General features: G+C 41.3%; 2 protein-coding genes across 14 annotated transcripts in view; both read left to right on the top strand.

Moving 5' to 3' along the window:
• PDS3 (phytoene desaturase 3) overlaps positions 1 to 18,630 on the top strand; it is a 163,389-nt gene extending 144,759 nt beyond the window's left edge. For all 13 annotated transcript variants that reach the window (XM_088889554.1, XM_088889561.1, XM_088889553.1 and 10 more), the window contains one exon: positions 18,295 to 18,630. In XM_088889554.1, the coding sequence (XP_088745680.1) occupies positions 18,295 to 18,357 (63 nt within the window). In that variant the 3' untranslated portion in view covers positions 18,358 to 18,630. The remainder of the gene's footprint in view (positions 1 to 18,294) is intronic.
• Positions 18,631 to 19,874: 1,244 nt separating this feature from the next.
• On the top strand, positions 19,875 to 22,083 carry LOC104609236 (glucan endo-1,3-beta-glucosidase 5-like). Its single transcript, XM_010275486.3, has 2 exons — positions 19,875 to 20,336; positions 20,640 to 22,083. Exons 1-2 carry the CDS (start codon positions 19,996 to 19,998, stop codon positions 21,796 to 21,798), a joined length of 1,500 nt encoding a protein of 499 aa, XP_010273788.1. The 5' UTR covers positions 19,875 to 19,995; the 3' UTR covers positions 21,799 to 22,083.
• The last annotated feature ends 4,645 nt before the right edge of the window (positions 22,084 to 26,728 follow it).

Genomic DNA, 26,728 nt, shown 5'->3' on the forward strand with positions numbered 1-26,728 from the left:
ACCTGGCGATGTGAGGTAGAAAGACGAGATAATGAAACAAAATTGGAAATGGGATGGAGGGTAGAACTGCGTTTACCTTTCCGTAAGGCAATGGGTAGGTCAAGGTCTGAAGGTTCAACAATAGGAGTCATGAGAGGATCCGCAGATGAGGTAGAAGCTGGAGGAGGGGCCGGTGTCGTTCGACGTGTATACACTTGCCGGATTGGTGGACGTTCGGTGGTGATCTACACGGGATGAGGTGATGAGTCTACTCCAACAACAGCATCTGGAACTGGATCACTAACAGGAAGAGGAAGAGGAAGGACGGGTGGAGACGAAGGCGCTTCAGGACTTGAGAAGAAGGGGATTGACTCAAAAAAGGTGACATCAGGGCAGACATAGCACTTCCGGGTAATGGGATTATAACACTTGTACCCTTTTTGAGTCCGTGAGTAGCCAAGGAAGACACATTTAATTGAGCGTGCATCTAGCTTGTCTATTCCAGGGCTCAGATTGTGGACAAAGCACACACAACCAAAGACACAAGGAATTAATGGGAATGGAGATAAAGTGGGAAACAAGATAGAGAAGGGGGATTGACCATGAAGGATGAAGGAGGGCATCCGATTAATGAGAAAACATGCAGTGAGTACAGCATCACTCCAAAACCGTTTAGGAACATTCATGTGGTGAAGAATAGACCGAGCAGTTTCAAGAAGCTGACGGTTCTTCCGTTCAGCTACCCCATTTTGTTGAGGGGTGAATACACATGATGTTTGATGAATAATGCCATGTTGTTCTAAATACTGTTGAAATGAAGTAAGAAAGTATTCACGACCATTATCTGAACGGAGAATTTTGATTGGAACACCAAATTGTGTGCGTATTTCAGCATGGAATTTTTGAAAAATGGAAAACAATTCACTTCTTTCTTTCATTAAGTAAATCCATGTCATTCTTGAACAATCATTAAAAAATAGTCAAAATACTTGTACCCATTTTAAGACTATTTTGATTGGACCCCAAACATCTAAATGAACCAAAGAAAAAGGACTCAACATACGACTCTCAACTCTTGGACTGAAGGACACACGACGATGTTTCCCCAACTGACATGACTCGCATTGCAAAACTGACAAATGACTCAATGACGGGACCAAAATCTTGAGAGCCTTGAGAGATGGATCTCCCTGTCGGCAATGCCATTGTAGAGGAGTAAGTGAAGTCTGAAGAGCAATTGAAGATCCACCACCGTCAAGATAATACAATCCACCAGCTTCATGCCCCCCACCAATCTTCTTCCCCGTCTTGAGATCTTGAAAAACACAAGTGGAAGGAAAGAAGGTAATAGAATAGTTAAGAGCTTTGGTTATTTTACTAACAGACATAAGATTGAATGGAAACTTAGGGACATATAAAACAGATGATAAGAGCACAGAAGCCATGTCAACATTACCAACACCACATATGGGGGATGAGGACCCATTGGCAAGTGTAACAGTTTGTGATGTGGAGGTTTCAGAAAGAGAAGAGAACACACCTGGAATCCCGGTCATATGATCTGAGGCTCCAGAGTCAATAATCCAGGGAGAGGTTTTAGATGACATGCAAGCAATACCTGATTGGGCAAGTGTGACAGTGGTATGTTGTGAAGTAGTTTGAAGGAATCATTCATACTCATCATGCAGTATGCTCACCATTTCCCTCCCAGAGGTAGATGTAGATGTGGGAGGTGTTCGGTCTGCCGGTTTACTGTCACTAATATCAACCTCACCTGCTACAGCATGATTAGCCCATTTAGAGGGAGGGCCATGTAGATCATAACAGAAATTCACTATGTGTCCCTCTCTACCACAATGAGTACATTTCCTTGTAGAGTTATTCTTCCCTCTACCACGGCCTCCCCCTGAGTCACGACCACCCCGACTAATCATGGAACTGCCACGGCCTCCTCGGGGAGCATGACCTCCCCCTCTTGTACTATGTCCAACCCCTCTAGCTGTCACAAGTGTTGATCTATCAGACTGTGTGGAGTTCTCTGTCTGTCCCAAAGAAATTCTACGAAGCCTTGAGAATACTTCCTCAAGGGTAGGAAGAATAGAGCCCCCCAATATTTGGGCTCTAACTGGTTCATATTCCGACTTCAGCCCCAATAAAAATCTTGTAACATCTAGTTGCTCCCTTTGCTGTTGCTGAACTTTAATATCTGGAGTAAGGGGGTGATAGACATTGAGTTCATTCCTTATATTCTTCATGCAGGCATAGTACTCTTCTAGTGTTTTGGTTCCTTGTTGTAAATCAAAATACTCCTGATAAAGCTGATACACTCTTGTTGTGTTATCTTGTCCAAAATATAGCTTCTTAGCATGCTCCCATATATCCTTAGCCGTATCAAGGAACATGAAGTTGGCACTAATTTTGGATTCCATACTATTCCACAGCCAAGTCATGATTTGAGTATCTTCTTGTTCCCAATCATCAAACCCTGGAGAGTCCTCCGGTGACTTCTCATCTCTTACATGCTTTACTTTCTTCTTTGCCTTGAGAAACACTTCCACTGATTTAGCCCATGGAACATAGTTCTCCCCATTCAGCTTAATTGAGGTCATTTGTACCCCTAGGTAGTCGGAGGAAATTACCACACTAGGTTTCTGATCATTGTAGCCATCTCCTATTGCTGCCATTGTACTCTTTCACAATTGCCTCTAACCTTACTTCTCAGCTACAAGCTGATTGATGTTGTTCACAGTTTGATACTTCAGCACCTATTGCAGCCCCTAAACACAACAGTGGGAGCACACACTTGTTTTTCTTCACACTATTGTTGACTTCACACACCTACGACCCACATAAGCATCACAAGCACCACAACACAACAGTAGGCCCTCTTACAACCACTCAATAAAAAAAAATTGTGCATCACAAGCACCACAACACAGTCAAACTGCTACACCCAGTTCAGACTTGTTTAACACACTTAAGAGGGCATTACACAACCACAAGGAGCTTGGCAAGGTCACTGCATTCCACCTTACACCACTCGGCCACCTACAGCAGCCCTAACACCACTCAACAACTCACAGCAGCACTACACCATTCGGCTACTGCACACACAGCCCTTCCTAGGGCAACAATGAACCTAGTTCTCTAAGTTCTAATCAGTACTAACTGATTCTTGAAGGGTTCCTACCTAGAAATACTAGCAACACAAAAGGACTAAATAACCAACCTTCCTTTGAGAGTATCAGCCAACCATTCACTGCTGAAATCACCTTCCTTAATGAAGAAAATTGTGCGCAGCAGAGAGCAACGAGTTGTGAGGTCTCAGACCTAGGGCGAACCAGCTCTCTCCATTAGCTAACCAGAAACGAAGAAGAAGGTGTCACGAACACAGCTGAGATGCTTTACAAGCAGAAGCAGGTCAGAAACCTCGCTCTGATACCATGTTTTGGAGCAGCTACAGTAACCCGAACCAGTGAAGAAGGAAGAAGAAGATGAGGAAGAAGACAAGAGAAAGAGAGAACAGGAGGGTTTAGTCGAAACTGATTAGTCTCCCATTCAGTCGACCCCCTAATGTTTATTAGGTTCTAATTACACTTACAAAGACTAAACTGCCCTCACTTAAGTGTGGGGCAGAGTACTCTAATAAAACAACCACATAAGCAAAATACTTAACTGACATGAGATTACTAAACTACCCCTATTCGGCTCACTCTAACAGGTACATTCTCTGGTTCCTTTTCTCAGTGCAATAGGTAGGTCATACTCATACTCAGACTGTGAAGGTGTAGGTTCAGGATCTAAGCATCCCTCAGTTCTAGGATTAGGAGTTGAATCTTGGACTTGCACAGGTTGAGGATCTGGACTTTTCCTCCTAGAGTAAACCTGCATATATCTCACATTATCATGCACATCATTCGTGGGGTTAACAGTGTCCGAATTTGGTTCAATGGTCGGGTTGTTTGACTCTTGTTGAGACTCGGGAATGTGGGGCTCAGAGGAATGTGACTCAGAGAGATGTGATTCTTGACAATTGAATGTCTGTGAGGAGGGTAAAACATCTAGGGAGAGTAGATCCGAGGCCTTATCTTCCATTAATGAGGGCTCCCCCTGAAGATAAGGTTGAGTGAAAAAAGATTTTCCTTCCTCAAATGTGACATCAATGGAGGTGTAGAATTTTCTGGTGGCTGGATGATAACATTTATAACCTTTCTGAGTTGGGGAATATCCCAAGAAGACACCTGATTGCTCGTGGGTCTAATTTTCCCAACCAAAAATTCTTGGTGTGAGATTATTTGAGGCTCGAATATCAGGGTAAAATTGAGAAATGACTTGTATCGGGCTTCGGTTGTCAAGAACTTTAGATGGTAGTCTATTTATGGTGTAGGCAGCAGTAAGGACAGCTTCCCCCCAATATTGTTTTGGCACCTGATTTTGAAAGAGAAAGGCTCGGGTGGTTTGCAAAAGATGGCCATTTTTTCTCTCAGCTACCCCATTCTGTTGGGGAGTGTTAACACAGGAGGATTCATGCACAATGCCTTCTTTCTGAAAAAATGGGGACAAATTCTGATTAAAATAATCTGTAGCATTATCAAATCGAAACCTTTTAATTCTCACACCAAACTGAGTTTGGACAATGTTATGAAAGTTGGGAAGAATCGTACCCACATCAGATTTAGACTTAAGAAGAAAAATCCATGTGATCCTAGTGCAATCATCAATAAAGGTGACGAACCATCTGGAACCAGTAATGTTGGGAATTTGAGAAGGGCCCCATATATCCGAATGAATCAAATAAAAAGGAGTTGAAGATCTTTTATTACTGATTGGGAAAGAAACCCTTTTGTGCTTAGCAAGTTCACAAACATCACAATGAAAGGCTTCAACATCAATTCCTTTAAACAAGAAAGGAAGCATTGTTTTTAAAATAGGAAATGAAGGATGACCAAAACGGAAATGATGACGCCAAATTAAATCTTTATTGGAGGTAGATAAGAATGACTCGTGTGTGACATGCATAACAGTGTGAGATGATTTGCTGGTTGCTTCAAGATAGTAGAGTCCATCTCTTTCCTTAGCAAGTCCAATCTTCTTCCCTAAAACCTGGTCCTGAAATACACAGTAAGAAGGGAAGAACACAACATTCACATCCTGGGTGAGTTTATATATAGAGATAAGGCTAGTGGATAACTTAGGAACATGAAGCACATTTTTAAGTAATAGGGATGGAGTAATTTGAATATTCCCAATCCCTGCCACTGTGGTGAAAGAACCATCAGCAACAGAAATTTTTCTATTACTAGGACAGGGTGTATAGGTGAGAAAATGTAGTGAACAGGGTGTCATGTACTAGGACAGGGTGTATAGGTGAGAAAATTCTTTCTATTTTTTCTTCTTTCTATTTTTTTTTCTTTCTATTTTTCTTTCTTTCTATTTATTGCAGCAGTTACTGTATAAATATGCCCATTGGCAATAGAATGTAACAAATCAGTATTCTACCATTCCAAAACATGGTATCAGAGCTCTAGGTTTGTCAACCTTGAGATTTTTTCGGCCTTCATTGCCAGTTTTTTGTGTTTTTCTCTTCTGGCCTTCAGTGTTGATCTGTAACTAGAAGTGTTCCTTTATTCTCCTTTCCTGCTGGCCTTATTTTTCCTCCATTAACAATGTCCGACATGACTGCAACAAGTGCTCCCGTCCAAACCGATGAAGGAGCAACAAATTCTCATCCTCACACTGGTGATTTGCAGAATATTCAGGCAACATATAGACTGAATGGCCAGAATTACTTGAAGTGGTCACAACTAGTGCGTACCTATTTGAAGGGAAAAGGAAAAATTAGTCACCTCCTTGGAACAGGACCAAGGTTGGGCGAGCCAAATTTTGATGCTTGGGACGAAGAGGACTCCATGATTATGTCATGGTTGTGGAGTTCAATGACACCCGAGATCAGTGATACTTGTATGTTTCTTCCCTCTGCAAAGGCTATTTGGGATGCTGTCCAACAAACCTATTCCAAAGCCCATGACGCTGCTCGTGTCTATGAGGTCAAAGTGAAGACTGTGGCGGCCAAACAAGGGAGCAGGAGTGTTACAGAGTATGCAAATCTGCTACAAAATTTATGGCATGAGCTTGATCATTATCGGGTTCTTGAGACAAAGTGCGCAGATGATGCTGTGATCTTGAAGAATTTTATTGAAAGAGATAGGATGTATGATTTTTTAGTCGGACTGAATGCTGAATTTGATCTCCGAATACAAATTCTTGGCAAAGAAGAAGTGCCTCCATTGAATGAAGTCATAGCCCTTGTCAGAGCTGAGGAAAGCCGTCGTGGAATCATGCTTGAGCCTAAAGATCCTGAAGGCTCAACCATGGTGGCAAGGGGAGGAAGTTACAGTGGCTCAAAGGGTGAGAACAATCAGAACTTGGCTCGTGACACAACCACCCGTGACTCTAACGATAACCTCTGGTGCACCTATTGCAAGAAGCCCAGACACACGAAAGATCGGTGCTAGAAACTTCATGGGAAACTCCCACATCCAGCAAGGAATGGGGAAATCGAGGAGTTTCAAAAGGAGTTCAACAGGCCCATAATGTCTCCACAACCCCGCAGCAAGAACACTCAAGTCAGGGACCATTTAATGATGAAGAAATTGAAAGGCTAAGGTGCTTCCTGAAATCCTTGAAACCAGGAAGTGGTTCTACCTCTCTTGCTCTCTCAAGTGAGTTTTTATCTCTAGGATTACATGCCTCGGCTAGTGTTTTTCCATGGATTCTTGATTCTGGAGCTACTGACCACATGACACCCTCTTGAAGCAATATAGAGATAAGGCTTGTTTTTCCATGGACTCTACTACCTTGAAGCAACCAGCAAATCATCTCACACTGTTATGCATGTTACACACGAGTCATTCTTATCTACCTCCAATAAAGATTTAATTTGGCGTCATCATTTCCGTTTTGGTCATCCTTCATTTCCTATTTTAAAAACAATGCTTCCTTTCTTGTTTAAAGGAATTGATGTTGAAGCCTTTCATTGTGATGTTTGTGAACTTGCTAAGCACAAAAGGGTTTCTTTCCCAATCAGCAATAAAAGATCTTCAACTCCTTTTTATTTGATTCATTCGGATATATGGGGCCCTTCTCAAATTCCCAACATTACTGGTTCCAGATGGTTCGTCACCTTTATTGATGATTGCACTAGGATCACATGGATTTTTCTTCTTAAGTCTAAATCTGATGTGGGTACGATTCTTCCCAACTTTCATAACATTGTCCAAACTCAGTTTGGTGCGAGAATTAAAAGGTTTCGATTTGATAATGCTACAGATTATTTTAATCTGAATTTGTCCCCATTTTTTCAGAAAGAAGGCATTGTGCATGAATCCTCCTGTGTTAACACTCCCCAACAGAATGGGGTAGCTGAGAGAAAAAATGGCCATCTTTTGCAAACCACCCGAGCCTTTCTCTTTCAAAATCAGGTGCCAAAACAATATTGGGGGGAAGCTGTCCTTACTGCTGCCTACACCATAAATAGACTACCATCTAAAGTTCTTGACAACCGAAGCTCAATACAAGTCCTTTCTCAATTTTACCCTAATATTCGAGCCTCAAATAATCTCACACCAAGAATTTTTGGCTGCACTGCCTTTGTTCATGTCCATAATAAGGGAAAATTAGACCCACAAGCAATCAGGTGTGTCTTCTTGGGATATTCCCCAACTCAAAAAGGTTATAAATGTTATCATCCAACCACCAGAAAATTTTACACCTCCATCGATGTCACATTTGAGGAAGGAAAATCTTTTTTCACTCAACCTTATCTTCAAGGGGAGCCCTCATTAATGGATGATAAGGCTTCGGATCTACTCTCCCTAGATGTATTACCCTCCTCACAGACATTCAATCATCAACAATCACATCCCTCTAAGTAACATTCCTCTGAGCCCCACATTCCCGAGTCTCAACAAGAGTCAAACAACCCGACCATTGAACCAAATTCGGACACTGTTAAACCCACGAATGATGTGCATGATAATGTGAGATATATGCAGATTTACTCTAGGAGGAAAAATCCAAATTCTCAACCTGTGCAAGTCCAAGATTCAACTCCTAATCCTAGAACTGAGGGATGCTTAGATCCTGAACCAACACCTTCACAGTCTGAGTATGAGTATGACCTACCTATTGCACTGAGAAAAGGAACCAGAGAATGTACCAAACGCCCATTGTACCCTTTAGCCAAATATGTATCATTCCAAAGATTCTCTAAATCCCATAAAAGTTTTCTAGCCAGCCTTAACACCATTCCAATTCCTAATACTCTAGCCGAGGCACTTTCTAATAAGGAGTGGAGAAAAGCCATGAGAGTGGAAATGGAAGCATTAGAAAAAAACAACACATGGGAAGTTGTGGATCTACCAAGAAACAAGAAGACGGTAGGTTGTAAATGGGTGTTCACAATTAAGTACAAATCTGATGGGTCATTAGAAAGGTACAAAGCACGCCTAGTAGCCATGGGATATACACAGATTTATGGGGTAGATTATCAGGAGACTTTTGCCCCAGTAGCTAAAGTGAATACAGTAAGGGTGTTACTGTCGTTGGCTGCTAACTATAATTGGGATTTGCAACAGTTTGATGTAAAAAATACGTTTCTCCATGGTGATCTAGAAGAGGAGATATACATGGACATTCCACCGGGTTTTGGAGAAGGCATTGAAGGGAACAAAGTTTGTCGGTTGAACAAAGCACTATACGGTCTCTCAAACAATCTCCGAGAGCATGGTTTGGAAGGTTTACGAAGGTAATGCTGAGTACAGGTTACAAGCAAAGTCAAGGTGACCACACATTGTTTATCAAACACAGCCTCAGGGGGAGTTACTGCACTATTAGTCTATGTGGATGATATAATCGTTACTGGGAATGATAAAAAAGAGAAGGAAGCATTGAAAAACTGCCTTGCCAGAGAATTTGAGATAAAAGACTTGGGGAGACTAAAGTATTTTCTCGGAATTGAAGTTGCACATTCTAAACAAGGCATCTTTATCTCTCAACAAAAGTATGTTGTTGATCTTTTGAGAGAAACAGGAAATATGGCATGTAAACCAGCTTCCACGCCTATAGATCCCAATCATAAACTTGGAGAAGCCAACGAGAATGCAAGTGTAGACAAGGAGATGTTCCAAAGACTAGTTGGAAAACTCATTTATCTTGCACATACACGACCGGATATTGCATATGCTGTAAGTGTAATAAGTCAGTTTATGCATAATCCTAAAGAAGTTCATTTGCAGGCTGCTCATCGAATTATGCACTATTTGAAAGCCAATCCAGGAAAAGGAATTTTATTCAGAAGAAATGGAGGACTGACTCTTGAAGCATATACAGATGTCGATTATGCAGGATCTCCAGTAGATAGACGGTCCACTTCTGGTTACTGTACCTTCTTAGGAGGAAACTTGGTCACTTCGAGGAGTAAGAAGCAAAATGTAGTGGCTCGGTCAAGTGCAGAGGCAGAATTCAGGGCTATGGCACAAGGAGTGTGTGAATTACTCTGGTTGAAGATAATTTTAGAAGACCTGAAGATTCCACGAGAAGAGCCTATGAAACTATATTGTGACAACAAGTTAGCCATCAATATTTCTCACAATCCTGTTCAACATGACAGGACGAAGCACGTCGAAATTGACCGACACTTTATAAAAGAGAAATTGGATAGCAAGTTGATTTGCACTCCCTATGTGTCTATAAAAGGACAACTGGCCAATGTACTTACTAAAGGGCTCAATAGTACAGACTTTCGGAGAATTATAGCCAAGCTGGGAATGGAGGATCTCTATTCACCAGCTTGAGGGGGAGTGTTGGAAAACGTGGGGTTACTGGTTCAGATCTGAAAATAGAATTGTATATATTCCTAGGATTGTGGAAGGATTGATTTAGAAAGTTTTTTCTTTCTATTTTTGTACTTTATATTTTCTCTTCTTTCTATTTTTTCTTCTTTCTATTTTCTTTTCTTTCTATTTTTCTTTCTTTCTATTTATTGCAGCAGCTTACTGTATAAATATGCCCATTGGCAATAGAATGTAACAAATCTGTATTCTACCATTCCAAAACAGAAACCCTTGCAACGCACCTCACAAATAGGATATTCAGTTCTGCAACATATAAAAAAAACTTGCTACATACCACAACTTAGTTCGAAGATCATGTACCTGTCGAGTAGAGGGTACCAAGTCTGCATTGTCACCATCACAAAACCAGCCCTCTTCGAATTGCCGAGTAGAGGGTTTTCTACCAACCACACAAAACCACAATGACTGCACTCATTGGAGGCATGGAAACCCCTAGAAGGAGAAAACAACCAGTCCTTTTCTTTCTTTCTAGAAAACTCTCTAGGTATCTGTTGACAGATGTATTGTATGTACTGTACACAGGTTTAGTGCCCGCAGGGGTATTTTTGTAATTTTGTAGACCTCTTGTGTTGTACGACCAGTATAGTATAAATACAAATGCTTCACTCGCATGAAGCAGTTCTTTTGAGGCCTTAAGTCTGTAGCCTCTTCTCTTCTCCTTTCTTCTTCTTCCTTCCTTTCTTCTTCTTCTTCTTCTTCTTCTAAAGCTCAACATGGTATCAGAGCGGAACCGACCAGGCCTGGAAAACAACCAGTTGAGGTCTCTCTCCACTGCTGCGTAGAAGCTATAGTCCTGATGCTCGAAGACAAGGAAGAGGAAGCATTCTCTAGTGATGCGGTTAGTCTCCACTACCGAGTAGGGTTCTACTACAAGAAAGCTGACTGTTCAACTTCCTAGCGCAGAAAAGGGTTCTGCTACAAGTTTTTTCTTCTTTATCCTCTAGCCCAGGTGCTGGTGACTGGAGTTGCTCGGCTAAGAAGATTGTAGAAAACCATCCCAGATGTACGAAGAAGGGTTCTGGCCTGCAGAGAAGATTGAGTCCATGAGTGTACTGCCTATTCACAGTTCGGGTGACCTAGGTACTGAACTGAAGTTTCTCTGTTTATGGTTCTCTTCTTGCACTATTTCGATGGACTGTTAATGTCCTAAAATCTGAGTAGGGATTGTTCGGCTGTTTTTTTTCCCTCCTCCGATTGTGTGTTGCTCTATTCAGCTCTCGAAGGGACTGTTGATGAACCCTAAACCCTAAGTGACTGTTTGGCTGCCCTGGAAAGTGGATATCAGTCGATTAGGTGTGGTGAACCACCACTTGTATTGCTGTTCCTACTGAGAGAGCTTCATGAAAGTTGTAAAACTGTAGGTCATTCAGACCTGGTTACACTGCAAGTGCAGTGTTCGTATATTGTTCTATGGACTCTTACAAAGTGTAGGTCATACAAACTAGTACTGCAGCTGCAATGTTTGTGCTTGGTTCTCTGTGAAACCAAAAATCAGCAAGTGCCTAGTTGTGGACTGTAGCAGCTCTGTAAGGCAGTGTGCCTTTGGTTTTGTGTACTTCTAAACCTAGAATCATGAATAGTGAAGATTCAGCTACATCCGGAATCTCCACAATGCTGAATGGAATGAGTGGGAGTAGTGGCCTATCCTTCCCTATGGCTGTTGTTCCTCTTGATGGGTTAAATTACCTAGAGTGGTCAAGAGGGATCAAGTTATACATAACTGCAAGGGGAAAAATAGGCTACATAAATGGAAGAATCAAAGAACCACCTTCTGGAAATGCAGAACATGATAGATGGGATCAGGAAAATAGTATGGTTATTTCATGGCTTTTGATCTCTATGCAACCGCAAATAAGGAAGAACTTCATGTGGGCTGAAACTGCAAATGAGATCTGGGAACAGGCAAAATCCACATATTCTAAACGTCGACACTATGCCAAGATTTATCAACTGCAAGCAGCCTCATCTACTTGTCAACAGGGGGAGAGAAGTTTGTCAATTTATTACTCTGACTTGACCACTGTTTGGAAGGAGTTGGACCATTACCAGAATATTGATTGGAAGTGTGATGAAGATGCAAAATTGTATAAGAAACTTATCTCACAGCAAAGAGTGTTTGCTTTTTTACATGGTCTCAATCCTAACTATGAATCCATCAGAGTACAAATTCTAAGGATCTTCCTTCAATTCAGGAGGTTTATGCTCTTGTCTAGTCTGAAGAAAGCAGGAGAAACTTGATGAACAGCACCGGAGGGGATGCAATTGTGTTGGTGGCGGCAAAGGGGGGTACCTCTACTAGTGGTGGACCTTCTTCCAAGAGAGGGGATCTCCAGAAGAAAGCAGAAGATAAGGAAAAATTGTGGTGCACTAATTGTCAGAAGCCGCCCCGGCACCAAAGATACTTGTTGGGATCTCCATGGGAAACCAAAGTGGGCTCAGGATCTACCTAAGGAGCAAGGCTCAGATGTAATTAGAAGGCCCGGGCAACAAGGTACCAAGAAACACCACATGGCCAACATGGTTACTCGAGAGAATCAGCCCTCCACTTCTACTGTGACTCAAACACCACATGGCCAACATAGCTACTCTGGATCTGACCCGAGGATATTGTAAACTCCTTCCGTGACCATTTGCAGCTTTATGGTAGAGCAATTTGCCAGGTGGATGCTCCTCCCACCACTTCTTTTGCTTCCACATCAGGTAATCCTGCCACAGCTTTCCATGTTGCTTCTCACAACCTTGACTCTCCATGGATCATTGATTCTGGAGCGTCAAAACACATGACTGGTGTGTCCTCTTACTTTCAAACTTATCACCCTCTTTTTGGAAGAGATAAAGTGAGACTAGCTGATGGATCATACACTTCCATATCTGGTCAAGGAACTCTCTCTCTTCCCCTCGGCCTTACTCTTTCTGATGTTCTTCATGTTCCAAAATTCCCTATGAATTTGTTCTCAGTCAGTAGTGTTACAAATTCCTTAAACTGTTCTGTGACTTTTTTCCCTTCCTATTGTGTGATTCAGGATCTGGCCTCGGGGAGGACGATTGGTAGGGGACGTATGGTTGATGGACTCTACATGCTGGAGAATACGGCTGGCCTTCATGTTACAGAGTCTATGAGTCAGTTCAGAAAGAGTAAAATATATTTGTGGCATTGTCGTCTGGGTCATCTGTCCTTTGAGTCCTTGAAAGTTGTTTTCCCAGAACTGTGTAAGTTAGTGTTTGTTTCTAATTTTTCTTGTCAAACGTGTCAGTTAAGCAAGCATTGTAGAACTCAATTTCCTCAAAGAAATAGTAAATCTGAGTTTCCTTTTTACATTGTGCATTCTGATGTGTGGGGCTCTGTTACTTTACCTTCTGAGAGTGACTACAAGTACTTCATTACCTTCATTGACGATTATTCCAGATACACTTGGGTATATCTAATGCGAACCCGTAAGGAAGTACCAAAAATTATCCAAGATTTTCAGCGGATGGTCTTTACCCAATTTCAGACCGAGATTCAAATATTTCAGTCAAGCAATGCAAAAGAGTTTTTTCATAGTGACCCCATGAAGTTCTTTGCTTCACATGGCTCACTTCATCGGAGCTCTTGTGCCCGCACGCCACAACAAAATGGTGTGGCTGAACGGAAGAACCGACACCTCCTTGAAGTGGCACGGGGTCTACTACTCCACATGAATGTTCCCAAACAATTTTGGCTTGAGGCTGTCCTTTGTTCTACATACCTCATTAACCGAATGCCCTCCTCGTGTTTTTGGTTGTCAGTGCTTTGTCCAAACCCTATCTCCCACCCAAGGGAAATTGGACTCTCGTGCTATCCCGTGCATATTTCTTGGCTACTCATTCTCTCAAAAAGGGTATCGTTGCTTTGATCATGTTTCTCGAAGATTCTGCGTCTCCATGGATGTTACCTTCTTTGAAGATGAGCCATTCTTTCCTGTTTCTCCTCAGGGGGAGTGTAGACATGAGGAGAAACTGGTTCAGCTTCCTCCTCTTCCTAATCCTTCTCCTCCTTCCCCTTCTCCTTCTGATCCTCCACCTTTCCGTGTTTTTTCTCGTCATCATAAAGGCCAACCAGGTTCAAGAGCTGTGGAGAATCCAGAAGTTGTACCTCAAGTGCCATCAAATTCCTCGGGAGAAGATCATACTCACTCAGGTAACTTGACTCCCAATGATGGTCCTGACCTCCCTGTTGCTAATGATCTTGGCCTTCCTATTGCCCACAGGAAAGGTGTTAGGTCGTGCACCACTAAACACCCCATTTCCAACTTTGTTTCCTATGAGAACATCTCACCTTCATTTCATGCCTTCCTTACCTCCATTGACAGTATCCCTATTCCCAAGAATGTGGTAGAAGCTCCCTCAGTACCAGAATGGACAAATGCCATGAAGGAAGAAGTTGATGCTCTTCACAAGAATGGCACGTGGGAACTTGTTGATCTCCCTAAGGGAAAGGATCCAGTTGGATGTAAATGGGTGTTCACTGTTAAGCATGGGGCTGATGGAACCGTGGAGAGGTATAAAGCTCGTTTAGTGGCAAAGGGTTTTACTCAGGTATATGGAGTTGATTATGCATAAACCTTTGCCCCTGTTGCCAAAATGAACTCTATTAGAGTACTTTTCTCTCTTGCTTTCAATCTGAATTGGGATCTACATCAGCTCGACATCAAGAATGCCTTCTTGAATGGTGACCTTGAAGAGGAAGTTTATATGGTTCAACCCCCCGGTTTTCTGGCTCAAGGAAATAAACAAAAAGTGTGCAAGTTAAAGAAGTCTTTATATGGGCTGAAGCAATCACCAAGAGCTTGGTTCAGCAGATTTCATACTATAGTTCAGCAGAGGGGATACAAGCAATATCAGTCAGATCACACACTGTTTGTAAAAAGGGGAGAAGGTAAAATGGCTGCCCTAATAGTATATGTGGATGACATAATTGTTACTGGTGATTGGAATGATGAAATTCAAAGTTCGAAGGGCTTCCTTGCCACTCAGTTCAAAGTGAAAGATCTAGGACCTGCCAAATACTTCCTTGGAATTGAGGTTGCCCGATCAAAAAAGGGTATCTTCATCTCCCAAAGGAAATATGTCCTAGACTTGCTTAAGGACACTAGAAAGATTGGGGTTAAGTCGGCTGACTCTCCCATTGACCCCAACCATAAGTTAAGTGACAGCCAAGGTGAACTTCTTAAGGATGTGAAGCAATTTCAGAGGCTTGTAGGGAGATTGTTGTACCTCTCTATGACTCGTCCAGACATAGCATATGTTGTTGGTGTCCTCAACCAGTTCATGCATGCACCTAGGTCCACTCATCTTGAAGCAGCGAAGAGAATACTGCGGTATCTTAAGAAGTTCCCGGGTGCTGGCTTATTATTCCAGAAACATGGACATTTGAGAGTTGAAATTTACACAAATGCGGATTGGGCTGGATCTCAAAGTGATAGAAAATCTACTAGTGGTTACTGCACTTTTGTAGGAGGGAACCTTGTTACTTGGAGGAGTAAGAAGCAAACCGTGATAGCTAGATCCAATGCTGAAGCTGAGTACTGTGCAATGGCACACGGAATAGCCGAAGGTATGTGGATAAAGAATCTATTGGGAGAGTGGGTTTTCGAGTTGATAAACCCATGACTCTACTCTGTGACAACAAGGCAGCTATAAGTATCGCTGCTAACCTGGTACTACATGATAGAACAAAGCACATTGAAGTTGACAAGCACTTTATCAGAGAGAAAATCATCACAGGTGAAGTATGCACTCCATACATCAGCTCTGAAGACCAACTAGCAGACATCTTTACAAAAGGGTTAAACCATTCCAGACACCAAGATCTCTGTGACAAGTTGGGCATGATTGATATCTATGCCCCAACTTGAGGGGGAGTGTTGACAGATGTATTGTATGTATTGTACACAGGTTTAGTGCCCGCAAGGGTATTTTTGTAATTTTGTAATTTTGTAGACCTCTTGTGTTGTACGGCCAGTATAGTATAAATACAAATGCTTCACTCGCATGAAGCAGTTCTTTTGAGGCCTTAAGTCTGCAGCCTCTTCTCTTCTCCTTTCTTCTTCTTCTTCCTTTCTTCTTCTTCTTCCTTTCTTCTTCTTCTTCTTCTTCTTCTTCTGCTCAACAGTATCAATGAGAATTCTGCAAAACCCTAGAAAGGAATGCGCAGAACAGAGAGAAAAGGAGACGACTTATCTAAACTGATTATCGTGGCTCTGATACCATGATAAAACTCAGACTAGATGTTCGTATAAGTTCAGATCAGAAGAAAAAAGAGAAGAAGAGAGAGAAGGAGAAGGAGAAGGAGAAAAGGTCACAGCCAAACTACAGAGAAAAAATTCAAATCCCTCTAGTCGGCCCTTCTTTTATTTATACTCTTCTAAGATATACAAGAATTACCATTGTGCCCTCACTTAAGTGAGAGCAACATCAGTTGAACAATACATACATAACTAAACATAAAAGGACTATACTACCCTTGTACAGCCGGCTCTAACAATCTCCTAAACTAACGTATAGTAATGTACTTGTATTACCTCTTTTTATTAGTAATGTTATGTTTGTGCCTTGAATTCTTTGTTGTGGCCCGCTTCATGAATCCACTCCGAATTAAGGTAAAAAAAAAAACTAAAGGCAAATTTTCAAAGTGGTTAGTGATGGGCTATGGGCTTGGGGACCCAATCCATATTCAGCTTATGGGTCCGACCTGAATACGAAGAGTTATGTATTTTGGGGTTTTTTCTCTTGCATATTGGTCTTTGGTTTGTTAAAGAAGTTGAGTGATTGTGGGTGTATTTGGGGTTTAGGGTTTTCTGTGTGAGATTGTGAGTGTATAGCCTTGTAATCTTCTCCATTGCCGATCTCATAGTGGATTTCTGCTCCTCCTTCAATCGTGGATTGTGTAAGACCAGTATGTTGGGGTTCTAAGTGGAAGTAGGTCGTATAGATAGCTGAAACCCGGGCTGTTGAAAAGTTGGAGTCCTTTTGCACCTAACTTTTCTTCTCCAATGAAAGTGCATCTGTGCATGATGAGATGAAATAGATTAAGAGAGAGTTCTCTAGATTAGATAGCTTAGTTTATTCATTCATGCATGGGCTATCTCACTCTGGAACTCCTTTTATAGAGACTCCAATTAAAATGTTGGGGCAGGTCTAAATAATAGGTAACAGCCCCCATTCTTTCACTAAAACGTTATGCTGATCTCTTACTTGGGATGAGACCTCAGACACCTGTCCCAAGTGGTTGAGATCTTCTCTCAACCAAATAACATATTATTTCACATGAACAATGTTTGCGAAAAGGTTAAACCAAATAACAAATATTTTTATAAGAATAATAATATTAATAATAATAGAGAAGGTATCTTGTGTGTGCATGTATATCTACGTGAATGAACCTCCTCCATCAATCATGTGGCTGGTCCTGTGGGCCCATGGTTTGTCCAACACATGGAGGATAAATTGAGGGCCATAGACCACTCAATCCAACGGTGGAGTAGACATAATTGCGAGTTTGCGACTTAGGCTGGAAAGGGTGCAAATACAAATATGTACGGTGCAAAGTCTTGTATTTTGCATTTTTAAACCTGTATTTGCGCTGTACATATTTGTATTTGTACTCTTTCCAAACTATGCCTTACAAGTATTTAATGCTAGTACACTTGTCGAGCTATCAAGTAGCAGAACTCTATTTCAGTTTAAGAGAGAAAAAAGAACAGAAATCTGACAAGAAAGAAGAAGAATGAGAAAAGAAATAGAGAAGAGAATGAGAATAAAAAGGGAGTAGAATAGCTCCAATAAATTGTATTTACATAAGAGAGATTTAAAAAGTATACAATGATCAAAATGCCGCACCACCCTAAGAACAAAATAAGAGAAAATAAAACAGGCCCATAATCAATCTGTTATAACTCTACATTCTTCCTCAAGTTGGGAATAGATATTTATCATTTCCAACTTGTGTAAATCAACTTTTATTTTGGCTCTAGTAACTATTTTGGTGAAAACATCAGCAAGTTGTAGATCAGATATGACATGGCAAATAAACCTCTTGAGATGTAACTCTTCTCTAGAAAAGTAGCAATCTACCTCAATGTGTTTAGTACAATCATGCTATATTGGATTGTGGACAATATTGATGGTTGCTTGATTGTCACAATACAACTCTTCTCTAAAAAAGTAGCGATCCACCTCAAAACATTTTATTTTTTGCTCTTCCAAGATACCAGGTTTCCTCCAACAAAGACACAATTTGTATGCACTTTAATCTTCATATGGATATTGCCCTGATAAGTTTACCTGTCGTTGTATCCCTCATAACAATTTGTATGCACCCATGCATAGCATAATTTTGTTGGCACTCAACTCTCACCTTGAAATATATTGAGAAATGCAGGACTATGAGTTGCTTATTGCTCGGGGTGAAAGAGGCAAGCTAGCTGAGGCAAGAAGTGTGTAGTTTGTTAGTCAAGAAGAAATAACTCAAGGTCAAAGTCACCATTCATGAATACATTACCTTCTCTCAAAAATAAAAAATAAAAAAAAATCATGAATACATCCTGATCAGTTTACTTTTCTTCTTTTCATTTGCCTCAAGATTGGCAAGCCCTTTACTCTTGAAAACAAATCCTACCTTCCAAGAATATTTTCCTTAAAGTTTCAAATTGTGCATTTGTATATACTTTCTCCTTTTTATTACAATGGTATACAAGGAAACAATCTATGCTTGCCATGACCGTTCTCCGTTTTCTTGCATTTTTTTTAAAGATAAAGGTGGCCATTTGACATTAGAAACTCAATTGTCGTTAATTGCGAAAACTTTAGGAATTTGATTGTCATTACCTAAAATGTCTATTCAATATCTTTTCATTTAATTTGGTATTAATCCAATGTTCTATTTATTATATTAGAAAAACTACTTAATATAAAAACTAATTACAAAAAGTAATATAATTAAAAATAAATAAATCAATTAAGATTAGAAATATTAACTCTCTCCAAATTTAGTTTTTTATGCATTGGGTCAGAAAAGTAATTTAATGAAAAACACATGAATAAGAAACACGAAAAAAGAATTAATAGATATCTTTACAAAAAAGTATAAACTCTGGAAGTATTTCATATTTTTTTGAATTCTAATCGTCCCATGATGGGTCACTAGTTTAACTTTTTGGAATCCGAATCCCCTACCCACACCTGATATTACAGCTGTATATTAGGAACATCTTCTGTATTTACATGTTACCATCATCATGGGGAGATGATGATAGCATGTAAATACGAGGCTTTTAGTATTGTATTTGTATACAAAATATGCTATGTTCATAATAATGAACTACTTAATATATGGGCGATTCAAGTGTAATTGATCGCTTAATTTCTTCATACACCATTTTTTTCAAGGGATGGTTTTGCTCTTCCTTTTAGCAGCTGCATGCCAATTAATGTATCGAAACAAATTAAAAACAGAGAAGTAAGGATACACCTGATGCAGAATTCTGAATTCCAGCCTGTACTATGGGGTTATAAAATTCTGATCTGGGCTGATTGCTCATTCTCCCAATTAAAAATGGGAAAGGTTCTGAAAGTGGAGATGCGAATTTAAATCTAGAATATTAATTTATTTTACCAAGGTGGCAGCAATGAGAAATGGTGTAGAAAAGACAATAGAGACTTTCCGTCCAACGCCACCGATAACTGTTGGAGTGATATTTATTCTGGAGAAAGAAAAAGTTTTTAAGAAAGGTACGGTACCTTTCTTCCATGTGCGAACTCTTTTCTATCATCCAAGGAATAGCTCATCACTGGATGGAGGGGTGATAATAATAAATAAATAATGGCCATGCTGATGCTGATGCCGATGCACCAACAAGTTTCACTCTATTCCTTTCTTCCTTGGGACCTCTTCTACACTACCCAGCCAAGAATTGAGGTTATTTATGAATCGGACTTCCTTGAGGAATCCAATTCCTTGTTAACTCAAACAATAATTATTCTTTTCGTTATTTGGGCAATTTCTCTACCAATGATTTAAATTAAAGCGTTTGGAAAAGAAAACGCAAAGGCAAAGCTGACTTGAAGGAAAGAGAAAAAAGAAATGGGGTTCCATAATTATTTGGTATGGTTTTTCATTGTCTATGCGGTATGCAAAGGTCCTGCAGTTGCTAAGGGCCTCGGATGCAACTGGGGAACTCGTGCCTCACATCCATTGCCACCCAACATCGTAGTCAAGCTATTGAAGGACAATGGGTTCGATAAAGTGAAGCTCTTCGAAGCCGAACCTGCACCATTAAGGGCTTTAGGAAGATCTGGGATTGAGGTTATGTTGGGAATACCCAATGACTTCTTGGCACCACTTGCGAGTACCGTGCGAGCTGCCGAGGACTGGGTTCAACAGAACGTCTCCTTGTATATTTCCAAGTATGGTGTGGATATAAGGTACGTACGTAAGCTAATTGGTCTCTGTTGACTGCTGCATTCAAACTAATAATAATTAGTTATTTATTCTGAATATATATACATATATATATATATATATATATATATATATATGCATGCAGCTTAATTGACTGCTTGAGCGAGCACTTCAGTCTTCACCTAGAGATGCTAGCTAGAAATACAAGTATATATAAATTAATTAAATTAAGAAAGAAAGAAAAACTCATCGATGTGATGAATATGATGATCACTAGCTCCCGGCCGTTTAATTAATTAATAATTTGTCTTCTTAATAATTTGCAGGTATGTTGCTGTTGGTAACGAACCTTTTCTCAAGACCTATAAGGACACTTACAAACAAACTACGTTTCCCGCGCTACAAAACATCCAAGCTGCACTAATCAAAGCCGGACTAGGTAGACAAGTGAAGGTAACAATCCCATTGAACGCAGATGTGTACCAAACGGACAACAATCTACCTTCCGGCGGCGACTTCCGCTCCGACATCCGTACGCTCATGGTGTCCATCATCAGATTCCTCAGCGACAACGGTGCACCACTCACCATCAATATCTATCCGTTCCTTAGTCTCTATGCTGACCCCCATTTCCCAGTGGACTACGCGTTCTTCGATGGAACTTCTTCCTCGGTTGTGGATGGTTCCATCTCTTACACTAACGTTTTCGAGGCCAATTACGATACTCTGATTTGGGCTCTTCAGAAGAATGGGTTTTCATCAGTTCCTATCATTGTTGGGGAAGTCGGATGGCCCACAGATGGTGATCCCAACGCAAACTTGGAGTACGCCCGTAGGTTCAACCAAGGCCTTGTCAATCGTATAGTCCAAGGCAAAGGCACCCCAAAACGTCCCAACCCACCCGACATTTACCTTTTCGGACTGGTGGATGAGGATATCAAAAGCGTTGAACCCGGAAACTTCGAGCGGCATTGGGGTATTTTCTACTTTGATGGGGCGATTAAATACTCCTTGGACTTGGGTAATGGTCGGAATCTAGTCGCAGCTAAGGGCGTTGAATATTTGGCAAGGCAGTGGTGTATTATGTCGCCTGAAGCAAATATTATGGACTCAAATTTTCCGGAGAGCATTAACTATGCATGCACATATGCGGATTGCACCAGTCTGGGATATGGCTCATCTTGTGGTGGGTTGGATATAAGGAACAATGCCTCGTATGCTTTTAATATGTTCTATCAGACCGAAAATCAACAGAAGGGAGCATGCCAATTCTCCAATCTATCGGTCATTACAACCGTAGATCCATCTCAAGAAAATTGCAGGTTTGAGATCATGATTGATGTGGGCAAGCACGAACAAACCAAGACACCCAGCAGCGCTTCATCGGGTATAAGAAGCCACCAAAATTCAATGATAATTCTCATATTTGTTACGACGATGATGATGTGGATCACCATCATCACAAGTACTACTGTTGTTCATTAATTATTGAGATATCAGATATCGATGCACGCACAAATGAATTGGATTATATTGAAGGAGATGAGCTAGCAGCCTCCCCGGTCACTCCCAGAGCTTCTGTGCAAATCACGCCACGCCATAATGCATGGTTGGTTCAAAACGAGGCGCCCGCATCACCTTAATTTAAGGAATTGAAGGGCATCGGAATATGTATTGAACTAGTTTCTCTAGCCACTTCTAGTTTTTTTTTTTCTTTTGTAACGCATTAATTTTATTCAATTCTACTACATGAATCGGATCGCTCTACAAATTAAAATTAGTTTCTATGGTCTAGCTCTGTACGACCTCCTAGATCTCAATTGCAAATGGGTTCCATTTATCCTCCAAGATAACATAACATGTATAACAGAAGAGAGGATTGTCATCGTTGTGGATAGGCTATAGGCTATAGCCAGCCACGCTTAGTGGTGTAAAGTGGGCCGTGCCGGGTCGGCACGGTGCCGTGCTGGCCCGTGGGCCATCATGGCCATGCTGCCCTTCTCAATGAAAATTCTGGGGGTTGGCTCGGCACGGCCCATAGCCCAGGCCCGTGTCGTGTTGCAGGCCATGCCGGGATGGGCCACAGGGCGGCCTGGGGCCGAACCGGGTTAGACTAAATGGATATGGTTATGGATGATGAATTTACAATTGTCCAAAAAATAAATAAATAAAAGTATAAAACAATTCAAATAGGAATTTTATATCATTTGAATTTGAATGAATAATGATACAAATTACAAAGCATACAAATATTGAAATATAAAATGGTTGGATACTTCATACTTCATACTTCATACTTGGATGAATGGAATATGAAAACGGAATAAATTAATAAAATATAAAAAATACAACATAGTTACAAATTGAAAATATAAAATTACATTAATAGCAAATAAATTAAATAAAATTAAAACAAAATTTACAATAACTTGAAAATAAAATAAAAAATTGTGGGTTATTTGTTAAAATTTACAATTTAAACAAAATTTACATATACATTATGATGAAAGCATTAACACTTTCATCATCTGCTTCAAGTGAAATATTTGGTGTATGTAGTAGTATCATGCCCTCCTTTGTCTTGTAATTGTAAAGTTGTAATCTATATTCAGCATCATGACTGCATCTAGCCAACCCTAGTATAGGGGTACCTGCAAGTCCTGCACTAAAACAACTAAACAAGACTCTCATGGAACTATAGCCTGTAGACACCAAAGGGGTTAGTAGATCACAAATCACATGCCATGGCGGGATTGGTGGTGAGAAATGTTCTCCAACTTCTCCCAATATTTTTAAAATTTATTTTCCATTATTTCAACAATTCATTTAAATTGTGGGTTATTTCTTCTTCCTTCTCATGTGAGAGAAAATGTCTAGTCAAATGGCTAGTACCACCCTTGCTACAATAGCTAAAGTCTTTTCTACATTTTTGGAAAACTACTATTTTCCCCTTTTCCTCAACATCCTCTATTTTAAATATTTTCCAAATCGAGCTACTAAACTTGGGGTTTTGGGAAGAGCTGGCCATTTTTTTTAAATTCTAAAAAAATAAAATTAATTTAATTGGACTTACCCCGGATTGCCAGTTCAAAATCCCAACTTGATTTCAATGGTTAAAGCCTTTCAACGTCTAAGGCTCCAAGCCTCCCAAATTGCTAACTTGGAGCATTAGACAATCAGCCAATCAGATTATCAGAGTTCACTCAGATTGTAGAGAATGTATGAAAGATTGAGAGAAATTGAGAGAGGGAAGAGATTAAGAGAATAAGAGAATTATTGAATGTTGATTGTTGAATTTGTGTGATGAGAAGAATGGTGGATGATAGCTGCATAGAAGCCATAAGGCTATTTATAAGAAATGAAAATAATTCAACTACCCAAAATACCCTAAAAACTAATTGTTTTTTAGTTGTTGGGAGGGGTATTTTGGTCATTGTAGAGTTATTTATAACTTTGCCCAGGAATCCCTCCTAAACTAGTTGTTATATAGCTATTGGGGGCATTTGTGTCATTTTTCTCCCCTCTATAAGCAAAATACATAAATACCCCCCTATATAGCTGTTTATAGCTGTTAGGGGGTATTTATGTAAAACCCCCCCAAAAAAGCTGAAACTTGTCGTTGGGGGGACTTGGTCCACATTAAGCTTGTGAGTTATTATACTAGGGTCAATGTTGGGCATCTCTGCTGCTGACCAAGCAAAAGCATCTAAATTATTCAATAAAAAACTTACCAGTTGCGACCGAAGAGGTTCCTTTAGGCGAGCGCCGATCTGGAGAGTCTTCGTGAGCTTGGTATCTGAGACTGGAACCTGGACTGTGTCCTCCATTGGTGCAACTCGCTCCTCGGTGTGCTCGGGGGGAGGTTCTATCTCAACGTCATCCTCTAGTTTCACCTTGCCCTTCAACGCCGCGACATAGCACTTTCGTGACTCTAACTAATTGCCCCATACTACCCCCACTCCGTAGCTCGTCGTGAACTTCATCACGAGGTAGTAGGTTGACACCGCTACGCAAAGTGCATGCAAGATGGGTTGACCTAGAATCACAGTGTAAGGGGGCGGGGTAGCGACCACTAGGAACGTGTGCTCAAACTGGACTGTATTGGGCCTCGCTCCTGCTACTATCGATACCATGATTCTACCAAGGGGCCTCTCCACATCTCCACTAAGCCCAACCAGGGGGTGTTTGCCGGCTAAAGGTCCTTCCTTTCCAGCTTCAGCTTGTCGAATGCCTCCAGGAATATTATATTTGTGGAGCTGTCTGAGTCTAATAGGATCCGCTTCACCTCAAAGTCATTTATTATCATTTTGACGATGAGGGCATCATCGTGCGGATACTGGATCCCGCGAGCGTCGTCCTCAGTGAAATAGATCACCTCCTCAACCCGAGGGCACTTCGGTGGGTTTCCTCTTCATGCTCGAGCTCCCAAACTAATGCTTTTCCTGCTACCGTACTACAACATGCTACAATGACCCACCGGTAATAATGTTAATCACCCCGTAGATCGGTCTCTCATCTACTGGTGGATCCCGAGGTGGTTGCTCGCGATCGTTTCGCCTGCTCGACTCTGGTGCGTCCTTTCGCGGCTCAACAGGTCAGCGATCTATCTCTCTGTCTTCGTACTTGATGAATTTCCTCAAGTAACCTCAATGGATCAGCTCCTCGATCTCATCCTTCAGGTTGTGACAACTTTCTATGTCGTGCCCAATGTCCCGATGGAAAATGGCAGTACCACTTGATGTAGCCGATATCTTTGATAGGCATTAAGATTTCGCTCCGCTTGACATTCAGGGTGGTGTAGATGGATCTCTGAATTGGGGGGGTCCTAGATCGCTGACTTAACCTAGAACCCCGAGGTGGTGGTCGACTCTTTCTCGACAACTTGCTTTGCCTGCTGCACGGTAATTTGTTTCGTTTCAGCAATTACTCTTTCATCGCTGATGCTTACTGCTACTTGGTTCTTCTTCTGCTCTCTTCCTTTTCCTGGCCTAGTACAACTGTAACCGGGACCCCAGATCCTCTTCCACCTTAATGAACTTGTCGGCCTCCTCGAGGAACGCCTCCATGGTTCTCGGCGGGTTCAACTCGAGGTGCCAACAAAGATCGGGGTGGCATACTCCTCTCTTGGCCACAATGAGCTGCACGGCTGGGTCAAGGTTGGGTACCTGTAGTGTCTCTGAGTTGAACCATCTGATGTAGTCTCTCAATGACTCATTTTCCTTTTGTACCACGTTCAGGAGGCTTGTTATTGACTTCGGGCACTTCTTACTGGTAGTGAAGTGCACCGTGAAGAAGTTGACAAACTGCTTCCAACTCCTAATCAAACCTAGAGGTAGAGTCCGATACCATAACCTCACTTCTTCTTTAAGAGTCGTTGAAAAGGCCATGCACAGACTAGCTTCATCAGCTCCCATGAGCAACATCAGGAACTGGAAATTGTCTACATGGTCGTTTGGATCAGTGCTTACGTTGTAGGTCTCTAGGGCTGGGGTCTTAAAGTTCTCCGGCCTTGGGGCTGAGAGGATCTTTGGTGCTAGAGGGGAAGGCCAGCTCAATGAGATAAGAGCCAACTATGCTGCTACCGAGCTCACTTCTTCCCTTCTTTCCTCTGTTGTTGTTGTTGGGGCGACACTGTTCTTACCCGAGGTGCGGCGTGCACGACAACGGTGTCACTTCTTTCTTACTTCGTTGTTGGTGTTGTTTACCTCGGTATGGGCCGGAATAACCCTAGTGTTCTCCCAATCTCAGACACTACCACGAGCAGAGAATTGGTCTCTATTACTGGCGTTCTCACAAACACAAGCTGGATCTTGCTGGCTGGGGTTAAGGCTGTTCACGGTCGGGTTGGGTCGGTTTATTGATGTTTTTCCAACCGACCCGACCTGGTCAGGTTACCTGAAATTGAAACCAAAACCGGCCCTGTGTTAAACAAAACCAACCTGATCGGTTTGAGTTGGTTTGGGTCGATTTCGGCTCTACTTAGTGGTGACTTAGTTGTTGTTCAAGTGTTCATTTCTGACTCTACATTCCCAAAGGAAACCAGCATTTCCTTAATGTTTTGTGGCCCATCCATGGATCTAGTTGTGGAGGGAGCAGAGTTTGAGAGACAACTTAGTTAAGTAGGTTGTAACTAGGATAAAGACAACTTAGTTAAGTAGGAACTAAGTAGGTTGTAACTACTAACTAGGAACTAACTACTAAGTCGGTTTCGGTTTTCACACATGAAAACCAAAACCGAACCGAATCATCGGTTTATGATTTTTTATAACCCGAAACCGACCGGTGCTGAAGAAAACCCGATTGACTCGGGTTGGTCGGTCCGGGTTGGTCAGTTTGGTCGGGTTGGGTCTTCTCATGAACAGCCTTAGCTGGGGTGATAGGATGGGTCCCAGGCTGGATCCTCATCCCTCACTTT

The sequence above is a fragment of the Nelumbo nucifera genome, chromosome 6, assembly GCF_055504915.1.
Source record: "Nelumbo nucifera cultivar China Antique chromosome 6, China Antique-T2T, whole genome shotgun sequence".
NCBI lineage: Eukaryota > Viridiplantae > Streptophyta > Magnoliopsida > Proteales > Nelumbonaceae > Nelumbo > Nelumbo nucifera.

Excerpts from the sequence above, each read along its gene's own strand:
- LOC104609236 (XM_010275486.3), top strand. The coding sequence starts at position 19,996 with ATGGGGTTCCATAATTATTTGGTATGGTTTTTCATTGTCTATGCGGTA. Across the intron at positions 20,337-20,639 it reads AAGTATGGTGTGGATATAAG|GTATGTTGCTGTTGGTAACG; the intron begins GTACGTACGTAA and ends AATAATTTGCAG.